This window comes from Apiospora aurea (genome assembly GCF_038362705.1).
Source record: "Apiospora aurea strain CBS 24483 chromosome Unknown utg000009l_segment0_segment0, whole genome shotgun sequence".
Classification (NCBI taxonomy): Eukaryota; Fungi; Ascomycota; class Sordariomycetes; order Amphisphaeriales; family Apiosporaceae; genus Apiospora; species Apiospora aurea.
The window spans coordinates 1,638,502-1,664,477 of record NW_027117396.1 but is presented as its reverse complement, the minus strand read 5'-3'; the positions used below and the strand labels follow the sequence as shown (position 1 = coordinate 1,664,477).

General features: G+C 53.2%; 6 protein-coding genes across 6 annotated transcripts; 3 read left to right on the top strand and 3 right to left on the bottom strand.

Moving 5' to 3' along the window:
• Window positions 1-478: 478 nt before the first annotated feature.
• PG986_013618 (uncharacterized protein) lies at window positions 479-4,646 on the bottom strand (the record flags this gene model as incomplete). The annotated part of the gene is made up of 4 exons (XM_066849840.1): window positions 479-2,279; window positions 2,331-3,555; window positions 3,607-4,335; window positions 4,397-4,646. The coding sequence occupies 4 exons, from the start codon at window positions 4,644-4,646 to the stop codon at window positions 479-481; spliced, it is 4,005 nt and encodes a 1,334-aa protein (XP_066693983.1).
• Window positions 4,647-8,932: 4,286 nt separating this feature from the next.
• Window positions 8,933-10,006, top strand: PG986_013617 (uncharacterized protein; the record flags this gene model as incomplete). Its single annotated transcript, XM_066849839.1, has 3 exons — window positions 8,933-9,055; window positions 9,111-9,726; window positions 9,780-10,006. The coding sequence occupies 3 exons, from the start codon at window positions 8,933-8,935 to the stop codon at window positions 10,004-10,006; spliced, it is 966 nt and encodes a 321-aa protein (XP_066693982.1).
• A 1,982-nt stretch (window positions 10,007-11,988) lies between these two features.
• PG986_013616 (uncharacterized protein) lies at window positions 11,989-13,740 on the bottom strand (the record flags this gene model as incomplete). Its single annotated transcript, XM_066849838.1, has 1 exon — window positions 11,989-13,740. The coding sequence occupies one exon, from the start codon at window positions 13,738-13,740 to the stop codon at window positions 11,989-11,991; it is 1,752 nt and encodes a 583-aa protein (XP_066693981.1).
• Window positions 13,741-15,560: 1,820 nt separating this feature from the next.
• Window positions 15,561-15,928, top strand: PG986_013615 (uncharacterized protein; the record flags this gene model as incomplete). The annotated part of the gene is made up of 2 exons (XM_066849837.1): window positions 15,561-15,713; window positions 15,806-15,928. 2 exons carry the CDS (start codon window positions 15,561-15,563, stop codon window positions 15,926-15,928), a joined length of 276 nt encoding a protein of 91 aa, XP_066693980.1.
• Window positions 15,929-22,706: 6,778 nt separating this feature from the next.
• On the bottom strand, window positions 22,707-24,149 carry PG986_013614 (DNA excision repair protein ERCC-8; the record flags this gene model as incomplete). The annotated part of the gene is made up of 1 exon (XM_066849836.1): window positions 22,707-24,149. One exon carries the CDS (start codon window positions 24,147-24,149, stop codon window positions 22,707-22,709), a length of 1,443 nt encoding a protein of 480 aa, XP_066693979.1.
• A 513-nt stretch (window positions 24,150-24,662) lies between these two features.
• Window positions 24,663-25,459, top strand: PG986_013613 (uncharacterized protein; the record flags this gene model as incomplete). Its single annotated transcript, XM_066849835.1, has 2 exons — window positions 24,663-24,807; window positions 24,894-25,459. The coding sequence occupies 2 exons, from the start codon at window positions 24,663-24,665 to the stop codon at window positions 25,457-25,459; spliced, it is 711 nt and encodes a 236-aa protein (XP_066693978.1).
• Between the last annotated feature and the right edge of the window lie 517 nt (window positions 25,460-25,976).

Below are 25,976 nucleotides of genomic sequence, written 5' to 3'. Positions count from 1 at the left end.
ACAATACACCTTGTCTTAGCCGAGCACAGAACGATCCTGGACTCTCGATACGGAGCGGGTTTGACGAGAAACGTGCTATGAATGAATAGAAAGACAGACACATCTTCTGCCTCAATCGATACAAGGCAAATAAATACACGATAAGCCCCTCGCGTTGCCTGTGACATGTTCTCGTCATACTGATTTTTCGTCGTACTTGGCTTTTATTACATTCAAGCATCTCCTTCGTTCATCCGTGTCATGCCACTGGAGATTTTAAGATAAGGAGGGTTTACCGGAGTATTAACATCGCATATGTACATGAGAGCGAACGAGGTCAGGCAAAGTATTATCATCGTGGTCGTACATTATCAATCCTCTCGTACATATACGTCAGATATAGGTTAAGGTCGCTTGCTCATGCACAAGTCTGCCCCAGATCATATACAACCTATCCAAATTCTTCGCCCTATTGACTTGTTTGTCCCCCTTCCCTCGCTTACGCCTGCAACGCCAGCTCCTCCCGAGCGGCATGACTACCTTTCCTCCAAGCCTCGGTGTGATCCTTCTTGGACGAGGCTATCTTCTCTTCACCCACTTTGCCCCAGCCACCGCCACCGGGCGTGTTGATGATGATGCGATCACCCGGCTTCATAGGCGCGCTGTTCTTGGCGCCGAGATTGATATAGCGCTCCTCGAACTCGGTGGTGCTATCATGACCCTCTTCTTCCGCATGGCCCTGCTGCTTCGCAAGATCCTTCTCGGGATCCACCTTGGCCACGCGACGGACCCAGACGTTGAGGCCGCACTGGGCGTCTTCGCCGCCAGCGAGACCGTAGGGCCGGTAGACGCGGCGCTCCGAGAGGATGGAGACCTGGACGGGGATGAGGAACTCGATGTCGCGAACAACACCGTCGCCACCGCGGTGCTGGCCGCGGCCGCCGGATCCCGCGCGCAGCGAGAACTCGCGGAGCAGGACCGGGTACCGGCGCTCAAAGACCTCGGAGTCGGTGATGCGCGTGTTGGTCATGTGGGTGTGGACGCCGCTGGTGCCCTCCCAGTCTGGGCCGGCGCCCGAACCGCCCGCGATGGTCTCGTAGTATCCGAATCCTTTGACTTCCTCCTTGCCCGATAGGTTGCCGCCGAACCCGAACGTCAGGTTGTTGCAGTCGCCCTGGGACGCGGCGCAGGCTTGGAAGGCGCGGAAGATGACGTCGGTCACGCGCTGGGACGTCAGCACGTTGCCACCCACGACGGCGGCACCTGTCGAGGGTGAAAGCAATGACCGAGGTGGAATCCGTACGTGGATTGGCTTGAGGCAGCCTTGGTTGAGCGGGATATCCTCGGAAATAAGACAGCGCAGACAATAAATGATTGCACTGAACGTGACGGCTTCGGGCGCGTTAATGTTGCCATACACTTCAGGTCCTGTTCCCTCGAAGTCGAAAATGGCTTCCCCCTTTTCGGGGTCGATAGTGACGCGAAGCCGAATTGGGCTACCGTCATCCATGAAATCCACGGCCGAAAGGTTCTGGCCTTCAAATCTCTTGTAAACTTTCTTGAGGAGATCGCGCACACAGTTCTCCGCATTCTGCTGAATGTTGACCATATAGAACTGGACAGTGTCTTCGCCGTACTCTTCAATAAGAGCTTCGATGAGAGAGATACCCTTCTGGTTAGCTGAGACTTGCGCTCGCAAGTCGTTGAGGTTATCTGCGAGACAACGAGTTCCGCTGCAGCCAGGATACTGGGCAGGCTCATTGTATAGCAACTCAGTGATGCGTTTTTCATTGAACTTGCCTTCGCTGACAATCTTTTCGCTCTTGATGGCTGCGCCTTCCTGGTACAATTCCCTGGAGTGTGGGGGCATACTGCCAGCCGTGATGCCTCCAATGTCTGCGTGATGGGCTCGCGATGCGGCATAGAAGAGAATCTTGTCCCCTTTCTCGTTGAATGCCGGCATTAACAAAGTGATGTCAGGCAGATGAGTTCCTCCATACGAAGGGTGGTTGGAAATAATGACATCCCCCTTTTTCAGCTTGCCCTCCCATATTTTAGCTTGTGTTCGTACACATGTAGACATGGAGCCCAGATGGACAGGCAAATGGGGTGCATTGGCTACGAGACCTCCAGTTGCGTCAAAAATGGCACAGGAGAAGTCCAGGCGTTCCTTTACGTTGGTGCTGACGCTTGTCTTTTGTAAAGCTCTGCCCATCTGCTCCGCAATAGCCATGAAGCGGTGGCCGAAAATGCTGAGCAAAATTGGATCGACTTCCCTTTCGGAAGTTCCTTTTTGTGATCTGAGAGGTGTTAGAAAACGAATCGGCCAGGACCGCGTTCATGGGACTTACTCTTCCTTGCCGTCCCTTTCGAGATCGATGATGACATGCGTCTCCAAGATTAGTGCCTTTGCTTTGGGGGTCACAACGATAGTTTGCGTGCCATCAGCCAGCATTGCCGGCCCCTGGATCTCGTCGCCAACTGAAAGGTCCTTCAGCTTGTAGATTGGTGTATCTTTCCGGCCCCCTTCGAAGTAAACCTGCGACGTTCCGTAAGGCTGCTTTCCACTTATGTCTTGTCGCTTAACCTCCTTGAGTTGCTGGTCAACGGTCTTCTCTTGGTAGCTGAAGCTCTTGCCAATACCGCGAACTCGCACATCATCTATTATGATGTCTCGGTCATCCAGGGTAAAGCCGAACTCATACCGATGGTGCTTCACAAACGCCTCGCCAAAGTCCCAGTCCTTGTCGGTGGGTTTGATGATCATGAGGGCCGACTCCGTGCCTCGGTATCTCATGTTGAGATATTCTTCAAAGACAACCTCACTGTCACTGAAACCTTGATCAACCAAAGCCTGTCGTGACTTGTCCTTCAGCTTCTCCACCTTTGTCTTCAACTCGTCAATTACGGACTTGTCCTCCTTCCAGACCTTTGACTCGGGCTCTTGACGCTCATCAACGACGTCGGCCAAGGCCATACCATACGCCGACAGGACGGACGAGTACCTGTGGACGAGAATTTGATGAATGCCCAAGGCCTCGGCGATGGCAACGGCATGTTGGCCACCGGCGCCACCGAAAGTCGCCAACCTGTGTTTGGAAGAATCATGGCCCTTGGCCTCGGTAATTGAACGGATGGGCCTTGTCATAGCTTCGTTCGCAATGGTCAAGAACCCATAAGCAACTTCGTCGAGGCTCATATCCTTGCCTGTTTCGTTCTTGATCTGGTCAGCTAGTTGCTGGATAGCACGCTTGCTAGCCTCGGGATCCAAGGCCTCATCTTCGTTCTTGCCGAAAATCTTGGGGAAGAAATCAGGCAAAAGGCGTCCGAGGAACAGATTGGCGTCTGTGACCGCTGCTGGGCCCCCTTTTCGGTAACATGCCGGACCAGGATGGGCACCAGCAGACTCGGGGCCAACCACAAACAGTCCGTTCTTGAAGAACAATCTGCTACCGCCACCGGCAGCCACTGTGTTGATATCCAATTGAGGTGACTGTATAGTCACCCCAGCAGTGGTCGTCTCGAACACGTGCTCGTATCGTCCTTCTCCATATCGTGAGACATCCGTGCTGGTGCCTTGCATAGCGTTAGCGCGTACAGTAGCCAATTTTTGGGTTCAAAGCTTACCTCCCATGTCAAACCCAATGACAGGTATCTTTGTCTCATCATCGTAACTCGTGATGGCGTAACCCACGACACCACCCGCAGGGCCAGATAGGATAGCCTTCAAGCCGGTGAACTTATCAACATCAACCAAGCCACCATCGCTTTGCATAAATTCGCACCTGGCACCCTTGCTGCCTGCCTCATTCAGGACACTCTGAGTGCCAAGGCCACCTGCAAAGCCTTTCTGAAAACCGGCGATATACTTCTTGATGGCAGGTGTGAGGTATGCGTCGGCACATACACTGGTCGCTCTTGAGACAAGCTTGATCATGGGCATCAACTCGTGGCTGAGGGATATGTGCTGAAAGCCAATTTCCTTGGCAACCTTGCCGACCAAAGCCTCGTGGTTTGGAAATGTATAACCATGCATCAGACACACTGCTATACTCCTGATGCCTTTGTCGAAGATGGTCTGAAGCTTGTCTCGGATCCCCTGTTCCTCTGGCCGGCGCAAGATGCGGACAGCCTCTCCTGACAGGCCCATAACCAAATCCTTCGTGCTCGCACTCTCATCACTGGCTGGCACATCGGCTTTTGTGACCTTCCGTGCTGGGTCTTCTGCGTAGTCCTCGAGGGTGACTCGCTCGTCGATCTCGACCACTTCTTCGTATAGTACATCCGGTTTCCGTATCGCCAAGTCGAAAATCTTGGGTCGACTCTGGTTGCCGATTTCTAAGCAGTCTTTGAAGCCTTTTGTAACTACCAGTGCAATTGTCTCGCCCTTTCTCTCCAACAAGGCGTTCGTAGCGACTGTGGTGCCCATGCGAATCGAGTCGATCTGGGAGGTGTCGAGGGGGCTCGCCTCGCGGGATGTCGCGCTTGGTGAAATGGCTCATAATGCGGCGAATGCCTTCCAGCGGCGCATCGTCATAGTTGGCAGGGTCTTCCGACAGCAGCTTGATGACAATGTCCTCGCCATTCAGAGTGCCAACACAGTCTGTAAAGGTACCGCCGCGGTCTATAGCGATGCGGATCCCGCGCGCTTTCTGTGTCTCGGCCATTGTGGTAGTGAGTCTCTGAAGGACAAGCGCTGTTCGTTTCGCGGAGCTTAGGTAGCAGTAAATCCGAGGGTTCAAATGGTATCGGACATGTAAAGCAAAGTTGCGCGCTTCAGGGAAATATTTGGTTGACAGTGCTTAGCAAGCAACGGAGATAAAGCAATGGCTCACGCAAGTCTGTAAGACGAAGGAAGTTAGGTAGCTAAAGACAACGTTCATTAAGACCTAAGTATAGCATGCGAGGTAGTTGTACTAAGCACACTACCAAAGCCGCGGGGACCCAAGGCCGATGAGCAGGCCCCCAGCAAATGACGAGCACTTCAATGCCTGGGGGCAGGTCGCCGGTAAAGCTCCGATGTCGTAGTTCGGGCATCAGTCAACCGCCATGTGGTAATAGTAATCGCGAGCACGAAGGCTGATAAGGATAAGAGCGCGCGGGTTGATAAGGTACATGGAGGCAGATCTTCAAAGGAGGAGCGCCACTACTTGTCGACGAACCCCACCATCCCACCATCGCACATCCGAACGTAGTTTCCCATTGTGCGACAGCAGCAGTACGGCTAAGCTATTAGTGGGCAAATACCCCGCACTATGATCACGCCTTGGTCCTTATCCTTACCAGAACCTTACCTAATGGGAGTTGACAGAGACATTTTTAGGCAATTGGAGGCTGAACAACTCCAACTTTTGGAGTCACCCTGGTCCGATTTATAGGCTAACACGCTCCTCCAGAAGTGCTCGTCCCAGCGGTGGTGGAAGTCCGTCTTTTGGGATGGAGAGGATGCATCGGTTGGAGGACCTGGCCCCCTAATTGCCTCAAATCTAATGTTGCCTCGGCCTACATAGGTAAGGTGCACCTGCAGGCGCAGAACACGATTATGTTAATGATTATGGACGATTCTATTTCCCATCCATTGCTTTAGTCCCTTCCCTTATTTCATTTCAGGCCATTATGAATATGGGCTTGCTTTGATGTCGAGCTGTTGCTTAAGGTCGAAAACTACGTTACCGCTCGGCTTCCAGTATTCTTCATACTAGCAGGGAACATGGCCCGACAGGGATAGACGCTGGGGCGAGCCAGGATGGGAGTTCCCGTCCCTGCCTTTCGAAGCGGCTGAAAACACATGGGCGTGCTCCTTGGGAAAGAGGCACAGAAGAAAACCCACCACATCAAGAATAGAACGGATGGAGAGGCGCATGTGATATCACATATTTTTCATTCACGATGGTGCATGTTTGTCTTGGCTTGGTGAGGAAATTTCAGTCTACTAGTCTGCGTGCCCTGGCTGCTGACAAGGGGCTATTATCATGTTCACCCAGGGACCAATCGACATACGTGAGCGTGAAGCATGACGTCCTTAGCCATCAAATTTTCGAATGTCAACAGACAGAATTGACAATCACCGTCCGAGCTCACCCGTCCTTCGCACCTTATTCCCCAGTTGCAACCTTCCGCATCTAGTAACCTTTTCCTATTGGGCTTCTGCATGTTGCTTGGGATCCCGGCATCCGGCCAGTATGCCTGCAAACCTGGTAGGCGTGGTGACATGGTTAACCCTCAGCTCATCTACGACACCCTTGACGGGATCTTGACATGGTGTCCGCCCCAGAGACCGGTTTTATAGCGCCGAGCTGTGTAACCAAGATATGAGGACCCCCAGCCACGATTGGCTTAAGCCTCATTAGTGGCTGGTTAATTTGGGGGCCGTTTGGGGATGGTCAGATTCGCGGCCGTGGGATTGGCTTCATAGTTTCATCTTCGCTCTGCCCGAAGTCCTATCACCAACGGCTGCGTTCCCGGGCCTCGTACGCGCCTACATCAACTTTGCTACACCTGAAATGGCCACATACAGTCATCATAGTGATTGGCTCTCGGCGTCGAGCCAGCAGTTACACCCAACTTGTCATCTCCGTGTAACAGGACTCGGAAATAGGGCATTGAAGATGCAGAAACCGACAAGGTCGTAACGACCAATTCTTCGGCCGAGTGTCCATCCCATCCAACGTTAGATCTCATCCAACGTTAGACAGGGAAATTTGACGTAAGCCTTGCGGTTTGTGACGAAAGGAGGCAAACCATGCTCACAATGTCCGTTGCTGTTCGGGCAGGTCATGAGGTTCTCTAGATGTGCTGTAAGTGACTCAGTATTGACACGATACAAAGCCATTGGATCTATCACGTAGAATCTAACACATTTTGGCAGGAAGTAAAAGCAGTGCCTCTCCTGCAGTTTTGGGCGAATGGGAAAACGCTTGATGCTATGCACGATAGCAGTCACCTGTCTTGGACGCCCCGCAGTGACCGCATATCAGTGGTTTCCATGAGGAGCTGGCTGTATGGGCTCCATTAATCAATCGTATGTGGTTGATTAAAGTACATGATCTGGCTAGGGAAGTATGCCAGAAACAACAAGTGCACTTGGTCCTGTCGTACACCTACAGCCTATACTCGACTTCACAAGAGTCGAGCCGGGTTGAGTCGAGTTGAGTAGGACCTCGGGGGTTCGAGTTTGCCTTGCCTGTGGGGGAATTGGACGGGGTTACTTTGTGGTCTCCAGCACGTCGCTCCTTCCACTTCTTGGTGCTCTCTTCCCTCTCTGCACTCTTTCTCCAACACACGGTTTGCTGCCTACATGTAGGCACGCTCACTCCACCAAATTCTGCCCCCACCTGGCTTGACTATCATCTTCAACACAACTCGCGTTGCCCGGACGGAGAAAATCATCATCTTTTTGTCACCCTCGCCTGTCACTGGCTGGGAATCCAAGAATGCAGCCTATTTACATCATGCACGTCGAGCCCGTTTTCTCGCCAATTAGGGGCCAGTACCAACTCCCTGTCATGGTCTGTCCGGGACTGCTCTACAACTCCAGCCCACCTAGTCCTCCCATAACCGTTTTACTTTTTTTCCTGTCGACCCTTGCCGGCCTAATTTATTATCGAGTTTGTACCACCCGTCTCCTACTGGCTAGCTCGAAGCGGTGCTATCCTCGTTTTGGAGCCTGCTCCTGTTCGGTGAGAGATTACGATGGCACTGAGAAGGCAACGCGAACATACATGTACTTCTGAAGCGTGCTGACGCACTGTCATGCGAGTATTGCCGCCAACGGGCGGACACCGAACAGGCCAGTTCTAGGTAGGTCTATGGCGGTCCACCTAGACTGTCTTTGGCTGTTCTGTCGTCGTCGACAAGCTTGTACCAGACAAGTCTCCCGTATGTCCCTGGGATGCTTTGTCTTCACATGCAAGTCGGGCATTAGCTTGCACCGTTACCATGGACTTGGAACTTGACTACAAGATGATGTTCCTTAACACATTACGCTTCTTGGTAATCACAACCAGCTTACCATACCTACTTGCGTCTGCGGCCGGGGTATCAACCGTGACCACGCAGTCCCCTACACCATATCTGAGACATACGGCTGTGCCTGGGACTCGAGCATATGTGGAGATGTCTATGTATCGGTGGTACTAAGGCTATCAGGACCACCTGGAGGGGGTTGCTTAATTCAGGGGGTACTACTTATTACTCATTCGGCCTCCGCCGACGTATGCCACTGCACAACATGCCTAATGCGGACTCGACAGAGGTGCTAGGCAGAACAGGCCCTGAAATCACCTTCGACTGATTACGGTATGAAGTTAAAGGCATGATAGCCACTCAAGGCAAAGAGGTATGGTTCTTGAGAAGGAACCAACGGTCCCTGCGGAAGTACTGCTTGCTTACAGGTATAGATACGTTGCGAAGTGCCGAAGGGATCTCGGGTAGCTTCAATGGAAGAGTGGTGGCGAGCTCGTGCCAGCATTGACTCAAAGTGGCCCAGAAGTAGTCCCGTGAGGGATTGCCTACCTATGAAATCCGATGCCGCAACCTTATATCAAGTACCTTACATGCACCAGGGGTTGCACCCACATCTATGCTTGCAGCCTTACTTCCCGGTATTTCATCTTGGGGAATCTCGCTTCTATCTCCCTTTGAGGCATCTGCTCATCTGCACATGCCAGTGTGTAACCATTATTTGGGTGCCGGTGCTTGATGGTTTCAATAACCTCACTATCGCCTGCGGCCGGTCCCGACAACCACTCAGAGTAATAGCCAAATATTGTCTCGTCAGGCGGTACACTTACCGGCTCTACGGGTGTATCAGATCGGCGAGACTCGGTGGCTTGTGAATTGGATTGCTCGTCGCTGTGACTGACAACCAGTGCACCCCGGGTAACGTTGGATCTGATATCCAAAAGGATTTGCAAAGCTATAAAGCCATCGGATCACTGAACTTTACCTCAACATGTCCGCAAAGACAGCAACAGCCATGATGCGGATCGCTATTGCAGGGGGCGGCGGCTTCGCCAATATCCTCGTCCGCGAGCTTTCCGAAAGCGCCCATGCCCTCATCGTGCTTTCCACTCAAGTAAGCCCCGAGTGCCACGACTTATTCCCTCAGAACTAACAGAGTATCCATCCAGGAGCATCCCGAATTCGACGAATTCGACTGTCAAGTCGCGGTTGTCGACTATGACAACATGGACAACCTCAGATTTATCCTTCAGGGCGTCGACCTCGTGATTTCGACGATCTGCGGTACACCACAAGTCAACCTTATAGATGCCGCCAGACGAGCCCGAGTACGCTGTTTCGTCCCCTCCGAGTTCGAAGGCGCCCTGAGTCACCGGCCCGGTGATACTGACCCTTTGGACCGGGGCTCCTCGACAGCCCTGGACTACCTTCGGCGTTGGTCAACGTCGAGATCACATTCGATGAAGTTCACCGTGTTCTCGTGCGGTCTCTTCTACGAAAGGCTGGCCCCAGGAGGCCTTGATGCCTACAGCATGGGATACAACTCCAACGTACAGAACGAGGGGGACTATCTGGTCAATCTTCGCAATGGCACCGCCGAGATACCCGAAGTCAACGCCCAGGGCCGTTCGGTACATATCACCATGACTTCGGTCTATGATGTAGCCCGGTTCGTCGCCGCAGCCGTTGAGCTTGGCCTCGACAGCTGGCCGAGAGAGTTCAAGATGAGCGGTGCTTCTTTGTCAACAAAGCACCTAGTAGAGGTCTGCGAGGAAGTTCGAGGAGGTACGCCGCATCTATCGTTCCGTTCGCTGTCATACTACTACTTTACTGACTAGACAAAGTCACGTTCAATAAAATCACCAGGCCATACAGTGAACTCCTTTCATGGCTCCAGCATTACGAGGACCACCAAGACTGGACACACTGGTGCCACATGCAGCAACTTGTTCAGACAGCAAATGGTCGGTTCCATTTCAGCAACCCAAACCTCAACGAGATGGTTCCTGTTCAACCAGTTGGGCTTCGTGCTTGGCTTCAGGAGATCTGGGGACCAGGTTTCTGAGCCCTGTTACTATTGCAGCTCCCACCTTTGGCTTTGTCATTTGCCTTCTTTCACAAACATGTCTTTTTCCTAGTCCGTTTCCCCGGTTCATCTTTGTCGAAAGCACTTGACGTCCAGGCGACTTCAAGTACATCTATACAAATCCAAACATCATATCGGACAATTCAGAAACCAACATTTTTCCGAGGGTAGATTCAGGCTGTTTCGAGGCAGAACCTGTGATGGCAGGCACTGCCGATTCTTTTTCAGGGCAACTTGAAGGCGAGCAATCGCTGTCATAGGCAGTCACTGTTATTTTCTGCTGTACTTTACCCTTCTTGTAGCACAGACCCAGAACCAGATATTCGCTTTCTCGCATATACGAACTGAGCAAGCAATCACCCAAATCTCCCAATGAAGGACCACAGCCAAGTCGCACTTGCTTCTTGGCTGTTGTTGCTTTGCATATGTGTATTAAGTACATGTAGGTAAGTAGGTAGGTAGGCTACCACATCTACCCAGACCGACCTGAGAATCTGCTTTCTTCGATTGCCTTGACTCGTACGAGCAGGAACCCACCAATGGCCTCTGAGTGGTCTTGTGTTTTTCCCTCCTCCCCCCCCAACGCTGCTGTAACCCGCATTGTTGCATTTCACTACTGCAAGTGATATAGCCCTATGACCTTGGCCCACTCTCCCATCTCTACCGGGGCCTCTTCTCTGCGCTGGCGCTCGCCACACCGAAAAGCGTATTGGATGTGAATACATTCCTACAGACCTACCTACCTACATTGCAGATGGATATAGCCATATTAGGTAGTGCCGCCATCGTTATAGGATCCCCTGCACACTTTATGCACAAAGGGTCACTGGGCCTGGCGCGCGCCCCAGACTACCTCGGTACGTGCCTGGTTGATATGTTTCTGCACAACCTATCGGTCCCTACACACATTCCCTCGGATGAAACCAACGTCGACTAAGGAGGCTCATTCAATGGGTGAAAATACGAAATCGCGCTGCGCACCGGTCTGCCGCTGACTGCCCTACCTACTCACTCCACCGTCGCACATCTACCCAGCCCTACCGGCTACTGCAAGCCGAATGACTGTATAGGTAGCTATAATCTCACATTCTACCGAGTCCACCTTCTCTTTCTCCCCCCTCCTGATGTTTCACAACCCCCTTCGACGGACCTTCTGCCTGTTGCCCGTAAATCAACAATGTGCATAGGGGATCACAGGCATGTAGCTACTACCTACTATCGCAGGTTTCTGCCTGGAGGCTCGAGGGGAAAAGGACCAGCCTGCATCAAATTGCTTTGAATATCGCTCGCAGTCTACCTACCTACCTATTCTACTACTACCTAGTCTAATGGTATGTGAATGAAGATTTGAAAATGCACCATGCAATGTTGTGAAAAAATGTTGAATAACAAAAAAATGACAACGCCACCCTCCCTCCCAACCGCCCCTTACTCCTCTGGCTATGTAGTTTTCCCGCTTCTTATGCTGTTTCTTCTTCTTCTTGATTCTTTGCGCATTTGAACATTCTACCTCTTTCTCTTTCCCTTCTATATGCCTTTCCATGAAAATTGCCCCCGCCCGCGTCGAACCTGAAGCAGTTTTGTTGAAAAAAAAAGGGATATATGCTGCTCTCTACCTAGTACATATGCGCCCAAATAATATGCCGGCTGACTGACCAAAAGAAAAAGAAAGAAAGCAGGCTATGCTGGTCCCCACTCACCCTTCTCCCCCAAATCCCTTGTTTGCGTCCCTTAAGTATCCTTCAGATGACGTCCAAGCAAAGCTCGCAAGATTGGAGTGGTAGGGAATGGCGGAACCATGCGAACTCCTGGATCTGTAGACTGAAAAATAATGACGGCTTCCCATCACCGCCAATACTTCAACAGTGGCAGATCCCGTCTCTAGCCGTGTGGCCACACTGGTTTCTCCGTGCAGTTCACACACGCACTGGGCGTGTTTTCCCTTTTTCCCTTTGATCTGCTTATTGCGCCGCAGCAGTAGGAGGAGGTATTGCACCGTTTGCGTCCTCGTCGGTGCCGAACTCGTCGACGACCCAGAGGCAGAACTTCTCCCAGTCGACGGCCCACTCCTGGAGTCGCTTGGCCTTGAGGCCGCTGCCGACCGAGGCCTCCTTGACGTCGCGGGTCCACTCGTCGGCAGTCTGGTCCTCGAAGGCGGACCAGCGGATGCTGTTCTCGGCGAGGGACCCGAGCCCCGCGAGCCCCAGGTTCTCCCAGCCCTGGAGCGCTTGCCAGAAGTCGTGCGTGCACCCGGCCGTGTCCTGGCCCAGCATGGCCGGGTCGTCGTTGCAGAGGCAGCAGGGGACGCCGCGGGCCAGAAGGGCGGGCAGCGGGTGGCTCATGACGGAGCCGCAGAGGCGGAGGACCTCGTTGCTGATGGGGCAGCTCTCGATGAGGATGCGCTTCTCCTTGACCAGGTCGATCAGGAGCGGGTGCTTGTACAGACTGAAGCCGTGGCCGATACGCCGCGTCCCCAGCAGCACCGCGTCGTACAGGTTATGGTCCGTCTCGCTGCCGGAGCCCAGACACTCGCCGGCGTGGAAGAAGAAGGGGATGTTGACCCCTTCCTCGGCGCACTGCTTGCGGAACCAGAAGAGCTCCGGCAGCAGGTCGCGCAGGGGGCGGCCGCCGTCCTCCTGGCCGACCAGGTCGTAGCCGGCGATGAGGTGCGGATGCGTGATTTTGGTCGTGATGCACTGGTCCATGTTGTGGACAATGTCGCGCGTCGGCAGCCAGCGGACGCAGCACCAGATGATGCGGAACCCCCAGAAGCCCTTGCCCTCGGGCGTCTCCTGGAACTTCTTGACCTCCTCGTCCAGCACGTCCATCATGTGCACGTAGTCCGTGTCGGGCGTCTCGCTGCCCTGCTGGTAGTAGTCGAGCCCCCACGCGAACCGTAGCTCGGCGTACATGATGCCGTCATCCTTGAGCAAGTGCATGAGCCGCCGCAGGAACTGCCGGTAGATGTTCTCGTGGTGGAGGAACGAGTTGACGACGCGGAAGCACTTGTAAAACTTGGTCCAGATCTCGTCGACGCCGTGGTGTTGCGCCACGGCGTCGGTCCGCGAGAGGGTGCAGCGGCTGTGGAGCCACTTCAGAAAGCCCTCTCGGCCCCCGTCGGGAAAGGCGTCCGCGGCCTGGGTGATCCGGATAAAGGTGCCCGGCGCGTAGTCCCTGCTGTAGAGACTGTCCTTTGTCCGCGCCGTCTTGAAGAAGCGGAAGAGGAGGGTGGCGTTCTCGAGGGCCCGGGGCGACGTCAGCGGCATGTCGGCCGAGATGTGCATGCCGGGCTCCTTCATGAGGACGTCGAGCAGGAACTTGAAGTCGACCATGGCGTCGATGTGGGCGTGCAGCAGGGAGCCCTTGGGCATGCGCCGGACAATCTGCCACAGCTTGGTCTGCTCCATGCGGTCCTTGGAGAGGGAGAACATCATGCCCGGGTGGACGGTGATGTTCTCGCTCTCCTTGGCGAGCTCGTCCTCGAGCTGGGGGGTCCAGATGGTGCGCTGCTCCTGGTTGCGGATGCGCTCGACGATGGCGCAGGCGCGGCGGGCGAGGGGCGAGAGGCCCTGGCGGAAGGAGGCATCGCTGCGCTGGGTGGCCTCCTGGGCGATGAGGCGCTCACGGCCCTCGAGGTACTGCTGGATGAAGGGTTCGCCGGTGGTGGGGACTTCCTGGGAGACCTCTTCCCACTCCTGGTCTGTGAATGGCATCTTCTGTGTGATGTTGCTTGTGTGGGCGTTGGCGAAGTCTGGGTCTTCGGGAGGAGGGAACCTTGGGGGCGAAGTGAGGTTGTGATAATCGAAAGCCGCCCGTCCGTTTGGTCGGGTTAATGTTAATTTTGCTGATGCGCACTTCGCGCCGTCCGGTCTCCTGACACTAACCAGTTGCAGCTATAAATAAGTAATCTCTTGGCAATCTCCCTTTATCGTAATTTCGAAACAAAAAAAAAACTTCAGGCCCAGGGGGACGGGCTGGTGGTGCTGGCACTGGCTTATATCCTGTCGGCTCTGGATCATCACATACGCCCTGCCCGCCTGCTTGATTCCATCCTATAGGTAGTCAATATAAATCTAATGCGTTGTCCGTCTCAAGTCGCCTAGCGGGACGATTCAGAGTGTAGCAATATCGGATTGAACGACGGATCCCCGCTCTTTTTTCTCAGCCCACTAAAATCCATGGTCGGGACCCCTCGAAACAGTGCATTATGCTTGCCGCCGCTAGCGGGGACGGAGGCTGCCAGGTTGCCTACAGGCTACAGGCTTCAGGCTTCAGGCTTCAGGCTTCAGGCTACAGGCTACAGGCTCCAGCACTGGCTGTCTACAGTACTTGCAGTACTTGCAGTACAGTATGTTAAGTACCTACACGCACGCCAAGATGCCAGCGTCCCAGAGCCAGCGTCCCAGAGCCAGCGTCCCAGAGCCTGGGTAACCTCCGTCGCTTCTCTCCTTAATGCGACTGACCACTGCAAGGAACCCGGCCTCGGTACCTGTCGCCATTGAAACGAAACGACAGGCATTGATGGCTTCTTCCATACCTAACCTAAGCCAACAAGACGTGACGGTCAATCGCGATGACGAGAAACCCGTACACGTACGTGCCGATGGCGGGCAACACCTGCCACCTGCTGACACCCAGTTTCATGCCCTGACTCATTTCTGTCATTGTCACCCGGCACCGACAGTGCCCTCTCTACCCAACCGGCGGACAACGGCGGTTACACTTTTATGCTGCTGAGCGGTTTCTCATCCTCGTTGTTTTCTTTCACAGCTGAGCTTCTATAGCTTTCACGGCTGAACTATAGGGCTCAGACATTGTGTCGGGGTAGCCTCATTTCTTTGACTGTCCATCCATCCGAATGCAACCTTATCCCTTAACCTTAGCATGGAACTTCAGCAACGGATACACACGCAAACCTTAAGCCCGAAAGCCAAGGCGGCAGGCGCGAAGCTGAACAACTTCCATCGAGATTGAACCCTGAATGCTACCAGAAGGCTGCAACATCAGCATCACCTGCTGCAGCAGAAGACGTGGCCTGATAAACGTATGCCTTGATATTGCCTTCATCAAACTCAGCATGGCCAACACTCGAGGAAATTGCACCTATTGTGACGATAACCCCGACCTTGCGATGCAGAGAAAACAAAACAGGGCCGGATGCAGTGGGAAGAATTGAAGTCAACTCTTCTTGCCCCCAATAGCCAACTTCATGTACCTACGCTTTGCGCACCCGGACCATGCAATGGCCCCTTCGTTCGCCCGTCGTAGTAATCTGCTCGCCATGTTGGAGGCTGCCGTGTAACAAAGAACCCCCCGTTCCTCATGCCATTTTCAATTCCCTTGGGCCAACTGGCGGTGCGGGGAAGGGCGGCATGCCCAAGCTCATGATAAGTCGATCAAAACGCATGAATAAATGATGTGATCATCATCGTCCAAAGGCCCCCTCCATATGCCGGCCGGTCGTTGACTGAAGGAAGGGTGGCGGCGAAATATCTAATCTCAATCAGGCATCACACATACAGTCACGCCCATCATGTCCAACACCCGCAGAACAGCGTCGTGCATATGCGGCGCCGTCCAGATCAACGTCACCGGCGCGCCCTTGTCGACGTATCTATGCCACTGCGGCTCATACCGGAAGGCAACCGGCGTGATGTTGGCCAGTAATGTAATGTACAAAGCCGATGTACGCACAACTTACCTAGCCGAAAAGTACCCCTATCTGATTCAGGTACCATCTCAAAATGCAACAGCAAGTCCAGATCACCTTTCCTAAAGGAGGGGGACGACCCGGCGGCCGTCCTCAAGACGTTTGAGGACACGCAGTCGTCCGACTCGGGAACCGTGATCCTGCGCTCCTTCTGCGCCATCTGCGGGGGCCGCGTGACGGGGCAGCGCTAGGGCAGCGCGGATCGCGTCGTGATGGGGATGGGCCTTTTTCTATAATGATGGAGATGGCCGCGACCGCGGCTTGAAGGCCGACTTGAAGCCCACGTCCGAGTATTTCTGTGTCAACCGCACAGCTTAGCTGGGCGAGATCCAGGGGGCACTACGCGTCTTGAGAAGATGTCGTAAGCTCCACGTTGCCACGGGTGAGCAGAGAGGGGATAAATAGGAATGGTAATGGGAATGGGTCGGTCACTTGGCCATTGGGTTGCAGTCTAATAAGAGCGAGTAGCTCAGGCTGGTTCCGAGGGCAGGTTCAGGCGAGGCAAGTATGTTGGATCGATCGATGGGTTGATGCTTATGCTTGAGTAGGATCATCAGGATGATGAGAGATTACTGGCTGCTTGTGAAGAGACCAGCCTGAGAGTAATACGCAGATGAACTGGTCGGAGGTTTGCCTCAAAATCGACGTCTGTGTATTTCACAAGTATCTCGCCTTCAGGTCGAATGTACACTGCCCGTAGCCTTCATGCACCACCACATTGCAGCCTATGCAGGTGACTGCAGACACCGCCGGTCCGTTGGGTATATAGCTGATGTATCCCATGAGATTAGGTCTGTGGTTACACTACTTTTCCGGTAGGGCTGAGAGTGACTCCGCGGTGCACCATGGGGGTCATTCGTCATCTGTATTGGAGGATGGGGATAGACTCCTTGGTGCTGCACGAACCATGTAACCCAAGCAACTTCCCCCGACGTCACACAAGAGTCTACCTACAACCGGCCAGTAAGAAGTTGATTCAGCCCTAAGCGCCGGCAGGTAGCCGGAGCTGAACTGCAAGGCAGGCCTCGTCCAGTGGTCGCCTTATTTCGTTGGGGCTGCCTATTGGAATAAGCTCATGCGGCCGGCCGGCCGGCCGGCCCGGGCGATGAATGATATTGATCCTCTAGAAACAGCTGCTCGGCAAGATGTCCAAAGCCCCATGCATTGGTAGCACTGCAGAGGTTGCGTAAGATGATAAACCTCCATGTGAGAAAGCGGAGGGGCTGCGCTGGGCTACCGAGTTGGGCGTTGCTGCGGCATGCTTAGAGACTAGGGGGGCCCCTCTGAGTCACTTCACTTACTGCCTGTAATAGGGCATTTTCTACATGGTTATACAACGTGAGGCAGATGAAACCTTTGGGCTGAGATGAGATGGATAGTGAGGGATGCGTGCAGCCGTAGGAGTGAGATGCCCAAAATGACCAACCGGCATGCTTTGAGAGGTCTGGTGAGAAATCAAGTGCCGTTAGTGGTGATTTATATACAGGGATTCCAGAAATGACACACGGACTTATGTGACTGTATCAAAACACTGGTCATAACGTATCATATAGCTGGCGGGGAGCTGAATCGTATGTCGATACTAGGCTTCTTCAAGGAAACCAGCAGCTAAGGGATAGATAGAGGCCTGCCTTGTGGCTCAGAGCCTGGCAGCTCGGCTTTGGTTCAGTGTAGCGTCCATGACGTGAGGCTTCCGATATCCCTTCACATTGGAAGCTGCCTGGAGCATTTAAGCTGTATTAATGGCGATTCAGATGGTCATCATGGTATTCATTTGTCGTTCGGGTCTGTTGGGGGACCTTTCGAGGAGACTCAGTCCCTCTATCAAGTGGGAATCCATTTTATGACCCGACGCTCAACGACATGCCGATACAAGCTGCTTTGTAAGTAGCGACAGCAGTAGCATATCGAACAGCTTCTATTGGATCCTTGGACATGAGGTGCTCGTTTACTAGTATCCAGGACTTTATGTATCACTATACGGAGTGTGTAGATCCTTAGGCCTCTTGAGGCTTTGGTCCCCTTTTTCTGCGGCAAGCTAGGTCCCGTATGAGCTGCAGGCAGCTAATATATTTTATTATATTTCGAGTAACCAGCCTTCCCAGATAGTATCGTGACTAGTGATAAGGCTGGTCTGCTTTTGTGCAGCTTCTGACCTTCACTATGAGTCTTCGTCATGCTCCTGCATTCTCCCCCGAACCCCCTTTTCCATCATCGTCAAGCACTTGACAGTCCTAATCTCGGAAATCCCAATCTGCTGATATGTTCAACTTGCTTGACGCAATAACCCGAGTGAGCATCAGAAGATCACATATACTCTCGATGGAGCGATCGCTCTACTTGGGATAGAACGCATAGACGCGGATCGCTGCTCACAGACCGCAACGTCGAAGCCTGACTAGCACCTAGCAGCAACCACAGCGACGACATCGTGAACAATGATATAGAGAGCATCCATACTACCAGCTACGAACGCCCATATGATTGGTGAACTATGGGTATAGGGCTATGGTAATGTTCATGTTTCACAGAGTTTATACTGGGAACCCCATGGCATCGAATACCACCCTCACATCTAGCGCGAAGCGGGCAAGGACGACGACAGGAGCTCGCTGATTAAGCCTATAGGACTTACCTGCGAAGGATCTAGTGGGTGATGTGGTTAAAACCCATCGTTGTCTGGCTCGCTTGTCCAATTATCACCTCTGAGTAACAGTGGCGAAGCAGTCAAGCCATGGTAGGCTCCATGAGTATATGGCGTCTCGGTCATCGCGGTGGGCAAGGGGTTACGCTACAGTTGACGTTTTCCCTTGCCCAGATTCCTTTATACTTGAATGGAGAGACTACTGCTGACTTACACTACATATTCAGCACCGCTTGGTCGTCCCATACAAGTATCAAGCATTGACAAACATCAAATGCTTGACCTCGACGTCGGGGAGAGTGTTATAGGGTCCTACTCGTTGGGGGTCATCATGAACTTCTCCTAATGACTATATATGAGGCACAAATGGCCCATTACGAACATCACATGAGTGTGTGGATGAAATATAGAAAGCGTTGGGCCATATTAGCCTTTTTTGGTACAGCGAGAGGCTGCACCACGTCGCGGCGCAAGCCGACTCCTCGAGGTGAAAAGCACATCAATAAGCGTGCTGTCGAATGTAGCCTGCCCAGGTGTTGGCACATGATTACTCATCCAGTCCTTTGTATGTGTTCCCCATGAACGATAGCACCCATCCAAAGTCTCGAAAGCCCTGCTTTCCCAGCCGCTGTTCCGCAGGCACCCCCAAAAGTTCCGCCTCGTTCAGGAGAGTAACGCGCCGCCAGTAGCATCAAGACACACAGACCTTCATAATAACGATACCAGCAGTCAAGATACCTTTCACGCATTTCATACCCCATCCCATCCACAACTCCACAGCCACTCCGGTCTACAGGCGGCCAACCGTGCCAATGGACAATGGACACCTGCTGACTAAGGAGTACCTTTCCATGCTATCACATCACTGGCTGATCGGTCAGGCAGCTGGTTGCGGCTCTTGGCGGGCCCTTCGCAAACTATTACCCTATGCCTCCTGTCCTTGGCGTCTGACTGCGATTCTCTTCGCTTTCATGCATCTATGCCCATACATAAACTCAATTAGGACGAAGTCATAAAAAGGAACCCAGAACGAGCAAAAGAAATACAATCACATGTCCCCTCCTCTGAGCCCAGCCACCCTCTCCAAGAGAGAGAGAGAGAGAGAGAGAGAGAGATTCCCCCGCCGCTTACCGGACCTGATCCTCCAGCGATACTCCACTCCCCTAGCAGCGGGATTCAAGGAGGCATGACGAATGATGACTACATGTGTATCTGCATATACAAACATACTCGCAAGACCATCCCGATTTCACTATGTGCAAGGCAGGGCCAGCTTACTATAGGCGCGCATCGGCGGCAGGTGACAGAATGTCCATTGGACCAACCAATGATATGAGGATGGCTGGCCACAGGCACAAGTACTTGCTTAGTTGGCCCATGATGGTGGCATAGATAAGCAAAAAGAAGAAGGGACCGACCATACACGATCTTTGCAGGTTCGGTGTTGGGTCTCGTTACCCACCTACTGTCACCATCAATTGACCTTGGGCAGCAGCATGATAATTACACGGTGCTCAAAAGCTATCAGGTAAGGAAGGATACCAGGCAGCTTCAGGTAGGGCAGACAATTTTGTCCAGGGCGGACGAGCGAATGAAGCGGGCGAACCAAAACGGAGCCGTTCACCACATGAGGAGCCGCAGGGGATGCGGGAGGGGATGGGTTCGAGTATGGGCAGGCTGTCAGGGTGGATCTTTCACATAAACCCCGAGGTGGCCGCTGGCGCCTTATGGCGTCGACTTGCTGGTGTTGCTTCTTTGGCCATACAGCTGCATCTTTGTAGATCCTAAGCATCTCCGTGGATGTAACATTTTTGCTTCTTGCATAAGGCCAAGGGGGAGGAGGGGCGATATGAGGCAATGGCGGGTTACCCTGTAAAGGGAGAAGTGGCGAGGGAATTGGTAATAGCGGCGGCCGACGTCGTAAGGGCAAGCGTATGTACTGATGCTGTCCAGGCGGTACGGGTGGTAGTGCTGGTTCATCTCGGGACAGTAGGGCAGACTTACTTAGCTGCAGATCGGGCTTGTGAAACCAGACCTGGGTAGTAGGTCTTTCACAGCTTGAGCCGTCACTCCGCTATCTGTCCCAGCCAGTCTGTCGGGTTTTTCGGAGCATCTTATAGGTCAAGCCCAGTTTTCCCCGGAAGCCAGGGGACGATCTCATTGGCTAATCTTGATACGGCGCAGCGTCCGAGCTAACCCCGGCTCCGAGCTGACCAGGTTTTCCGCTGGGCTCGACTATAATTGGACTATCTGGCCGTTCAGAGCAATCCTGCAGCAACTTGTTATTTGCCAAGTGGTGTGACATGGTGGGGGGACGGGCGCTGACTTGCTTTTCCTTGCATGTAATCGCCAGCGGAGAAATGCGTTCCCTAGCGGCCGTTTAATCGTCATCACAACCTCATCGGCGGCACGCTGAGGCGGCATAAACAAATCTGCCATATGTCTAGGACCTCCACACGGCGGCTACTCCAGGTTCCAGACTGCCGCTCGGTCAGCACGTGCTTTCAAAAAAGCAACCGTATGGAAAACACGGCCTGTAGGCACCAACATTGGGCAGCCCAGGTATCGGGCCCCCTTCGGAATTTTATCCCCTTCAGGGAGATATTCCCTTCTGCATCCACTTGGCATGTACATGCACTGTAGATCTGTCCACGTAGACTTGGAATCTCGAAAGATATCAGATCTGGCGCGGAGTAACGACCGCAGGCGTGTGCACCTTCCATTGGAGGCATTTCCCATATCTGTCATAATCTGAGTAGTCATCGAAATCGAAGATATTAGTCTTGCCTTCTCGTAGAAGAGACTACAGTACCCGATAATCGGCAATGACCAATCATCATCCAGTAGTCATCTTATTCCTGTGAAGATGATCGGGCGATGAGACGATACGGAGCTATCCCGACGGTGTTCTTGAAAGAAAGAATACACCGTCTCTATAGTTGTAAATGGAATGAGTCGGATGGCACCTGCCGTGCTGCCAAATATTGGCCGTCTGTTGTGGTGGCCGGGTGTGCCAACGCGTGGCAGGAAACCAGCCCCTTCCCTTGCCGGCATGGAGCTATCGTGACGCTGCGTTAGGAAACCTAAGCCCAGCGCAGAGTCTTCATCGAATGTCTTTACCTAGGTACAAATTCGGTTTCAGCCTCCGAACCGAGATAGCACGCACCCATGATCGACATTACATGGGGCCCGTTTTGCTTTTGTTCCGCAGCGACCGCAATGCGTCTGGGCTTTTGATCGGCAGGAAATTTTCACAGCGCTTCATCTCGGGAACAACTTCGTATAAATTGGCTGACCGAGTATGTATAGAGTCGAACATTGAGTGCAATTTAGAGCCTGTCTTGGGCTTTGGGAAACTCGCTGCGCAAACTCTTCAGCCGGCCGGCCACAGCCCGACGTGTTGAGGTTCACTGGCAGCAAGTAGAACCCATGGAAAATCCACATGAATGCGGAATAATCTCAAACGGCATGTTGGCAATGATCTTCTGCATCGAAGAGTAGCCTGGCGGATGTAGATTCTTGAATAATATCTGATTGGGCAACGGGATGACAGCCGGCCCCCTCTTGGGAGGACGTGCTGCAGGGAATTCGGGTTTGATGTAAGCCAGCCCCTGGAGGGACTCATTTGGTAACTTCTATACGGATAACTCGGTGCTGTATAAGTATGTATGCCTTTCTAAGTCGCATATCTATCAGACTGTGGAGAACACGTCGTTCCCGGATGTGCTCGCTAGTTGCAGATCGCGATGCCTTCTCACCGCAAGGGACGACATGGCAAACATTAGCAGTGAGGTGCCAAAAGAAGGTGGAGGGGGCGAATAACATGATACTTCATATTGATGTATAAGTACAATGCAAGTATAGGGATCTAGGCTTCCAAATATATGGCGCAATCATGCCCTTAGTTAGCGGACAGAATCAGGGATCATGATGTTATAACGCATGTATGACATGACCCCTTCGGATCGTTCTGCAGGTGAGACTTCGATTGTGTGTTTGACACATCGACTAGCGTCGGAGAATATTAGTGCCAGGAGGTGTCTCACCAGCACGATGTTGCTTATTTCCAATGCATATGCCGGGTCCCAAACCTAATGGCCACCTCAGTGAGACATGTCAAGACTCGTTTGATCGTGGCGCCTTGCCGTCTTGAACCACCGTGCAAACGTGCGACATTAATGGGGCACTTGCAGCAACAGAGAGTCATGTGATCAGGAGTTGGGAATCGGATATCCATCAGCCTCGTTTCTTTTGGCATCGTACACTTTAGACCAAACACTGTACCAGCTGTGCTTGCACGCAGAGTGTGACACCTGCGCCAGACGCTAGGTAAAGGTGATCTTTTTGCCCATCAGACTCTGGAAGACGTCGTCAAGCACTTTCCGCTTCTTCGACCGGCCTTCGGCTAGTTTCGTCTCGTCGTCGGCCTCGGCCTCTTCATGTTGACCTTCTAGTCGTGGTACCCAAGCTCTGATATGCCCGTCCAGATGCGCACTAAATATAGCCCCAGCCATGTTGTTGCCGCCCGTGACCACCCCACTTGACTCACCACCTCCGCCTGCCCCACGCCACGCCAGAGCGGTGACTCTATTCTTGACGGTCCTCTCCGCGCCACTGCCAGAGCGCACGCCGGCCATAACAGGACCTGTATTTCGTAGCCTGGTGACAACTGCTCCGTCATGAAGATCCAGGACAAGAATCTCAGTCTCATTGGGCCAAAACAGCAGTTCTTTCGTCGGATGTGTTAGGCCAACCGGCGAAGTAAACATCGTCACCGAGGCAAGTTGGCTGTTCTTGATGCTTGGACCGAAGCTTGCCAGAGTGTTCGCGCCTGTGGCGGCATCCCAGACCCTAATGCGGCGATCTTGGGCAGCCGAGATGATATAGTTTCCATCGTCCGTCCATGTCAGGCCATTGACGGGGCCGGAATGTGCTTTGGCGGAAACGCGGGAGCGAAGCTTGCCGTCCAGGCCAAGCAACCCGTTGCGGTAGAGTCCTAGGCTATCCTCTTGATCAAGCATCCCTATGGAACTACCGGATCTGCGCACATCCCAAATCCTGACGGTACCGTCAACACTGCCTGTAGCCAAGACATGTTCGCGCCGCGGTGACCAAGCCGTTGCGAGAACAGCACCGTTGTGGCCTACGAGTGATTGGACGCTAGAACCTGAGCGCAGATCCACCAGTCGAACCGTGGGGTACTGGGTCCCGCACGCGACAAGCAGATGGTCGGCAATAGGAGATATAGCATGCGTATAGATCTTTGATTCCAGATTGAACGAACCCGAGATAGTCGCCGTTTCTGTTGACCAAAGCTTCAGGGTGTGGTCGAACGATGCCGAAAGAAAAGCAGCCGAATCAAAGGGATAGAAGGATAAATGAGTAATTCCAAACTTGTGTCCCTTGTCTCCACGGGGTATCCTTGCAATCGGAGTGTAAGTGTGGCCGGTAATGCCTGGATTCGCACACGCATCTAGATCCCATATCTTCAATGAGGCATCCGAGCCGCCGGATATCATCAGCCGACCATCAAACCTTTCGATGGCTAGAGCGTTAACTCCAGACTGGTGTGCCCATATTGCCCTCTTCTCGCCCCCGATGGCGGAAGGACCAGCCTGGTCATCCTGGATTACAGTGCCACGCTCACCCCCATCAAACCGGAGCGTCGGGGCTGCTTGTAACGAGTGTAAGAGCTGTGTAGTCTGCAATCGGGCAAATACATTGGGACCGAGGTTCCCAGTGGAACGTTCAAACAGAAGATAATTCATGCATCTGATTTTTGTCTATCCAGAACCGAGCGATTCAATCCGATGGAACGGGGCTTTTTGCGCTGACTGGAGAGGATAAGCAGGACCGTTGGTGAGATTCTAAGGAGACGTGATGTTGAACAAGACCATGATGGAGCTTCATCCTCCAAGTAGTCCGAGGAAGGTCCAAGGCTAAAACACATCCGTGATTGGCTCAACCCCAAAAAGTGTAGGTAAGAGCGACCCCACATTCTTTTTGGTGCACATTCCAGAAATTCGGAGAGTGTCTTCGGACTTTAATAACTGGATATTTTCTCACAGCAGAGAGATGCCAGACATGGAATCAATTGCCGCCCACGTGCATTTTTGAAGCCGTGCACATGATATGGCATTCCAGTGAGATCACACTACATTGCCTCAACGTACCATGCTCGGTGGTGTGCACTGCAAGAAGATTCATATTCTGCTTGAGCCCGGCTGAGACATCCGCCACGTCTTTGCAGGAATTGGTCAGGCAACTTCATCTAGGAGGTGATGGCCTCGTCAAATTCTAAGAGAAGCCAATCCAGGGCGCAGTCGACATCTCTCTCCGAGACCGAGAATTCCTCAGGCCCAAACATTGCCGAGAAGAAACACAAGCGTCGCAAGCGAGATGCAAATGTTTATGACGCAGTAGCGGGTAAGTCGTCATTGGGCAGGAACGGACTGCCAAGTAATCACGTCCACCGTTTTCTCAGAGTCGCTGACGATTGCAATGACGAATAGGCCGAGTTACGACAACACTTCCACTGGAAGATGCATCAGACTCTGATGCGGCGACGCCTTATCGGCGTGACCAGGCCGGGAGGCTTCGCGACTCCACGCTCGCCCCTGAGGAGGTCCTTTTCCGACGAGTGAAAGCGCCAATCCGCTTCGCGGAAAAGGATGTCTATCACGCACATGAGGCTCTGCCCGGCGGAGGCAGAGACGTGCTTCCGGATAGTGATATGCTCAAGGCGGTCCATGGCTACGCCAGCCACTTTTACGCAACACTGGGCGCGGCGGCACGGGGCCCCGGTGCTGCTGAGAGCCGCGGTAGCAGCAGCAGTAACATCGATGAGCAGAGCATGGACGAGACGGCCCTGATCGCATTCGGCATTCTGCTCGAGGAAGCTGCACGGGACGCCCTGGGGAAGAGGGGCGACCTGGTTTTCACTGAAGGGCAGAAGACGGTTGGCCAGGAGCTATCCCGGGATGTGATTGTCGGATTGCTGGGCGCTGATTCGCTGCCGCGGTCGAGACAGACAACGAACACGGCGGCCAACAGCAGTGGCAAAGGACGAGTAGAGTAGCAGTTCTTTTCTTCAGAGATAACGAGACCACGCTGTTGTTTCGGCAACAAATGCCCAACAGATGCCACCTGCCTACCCGCCTGCCTACCTACCTACCTACCTACCTACCTACCTACCTACCTACCAACCTACCAACCTACCAACCTACCAACCTACCAACCTACCAACCTACCAACCTACCTACCTACCTGCCCTGGCGAGATTGGCGCAAATGCAGTGCCTCGAAGCGTGTGCATTATGCCTACCGCTGTCTCCAATCCTCCAACCGTGTTTGGTTGATTGTTGCTTTCGCATAGCATTCGCCTAGCAATCGCATGCTACCAACGAACAGCTTCACTTGCATTGCCATAACCAAACCAGCAGATCGCCGTATGACGGCCTTCCGAGTTGTACCTGTACATGCCGATCTGCCCAAGAGGTGTTTTCCTTATTTGGATAGTCCGGTCGACATTATGTCCAGCTTCCTTTTGCCCGTCCAATCACTGAGCCGATCTTCTCGGCTATTGCACACCCCACC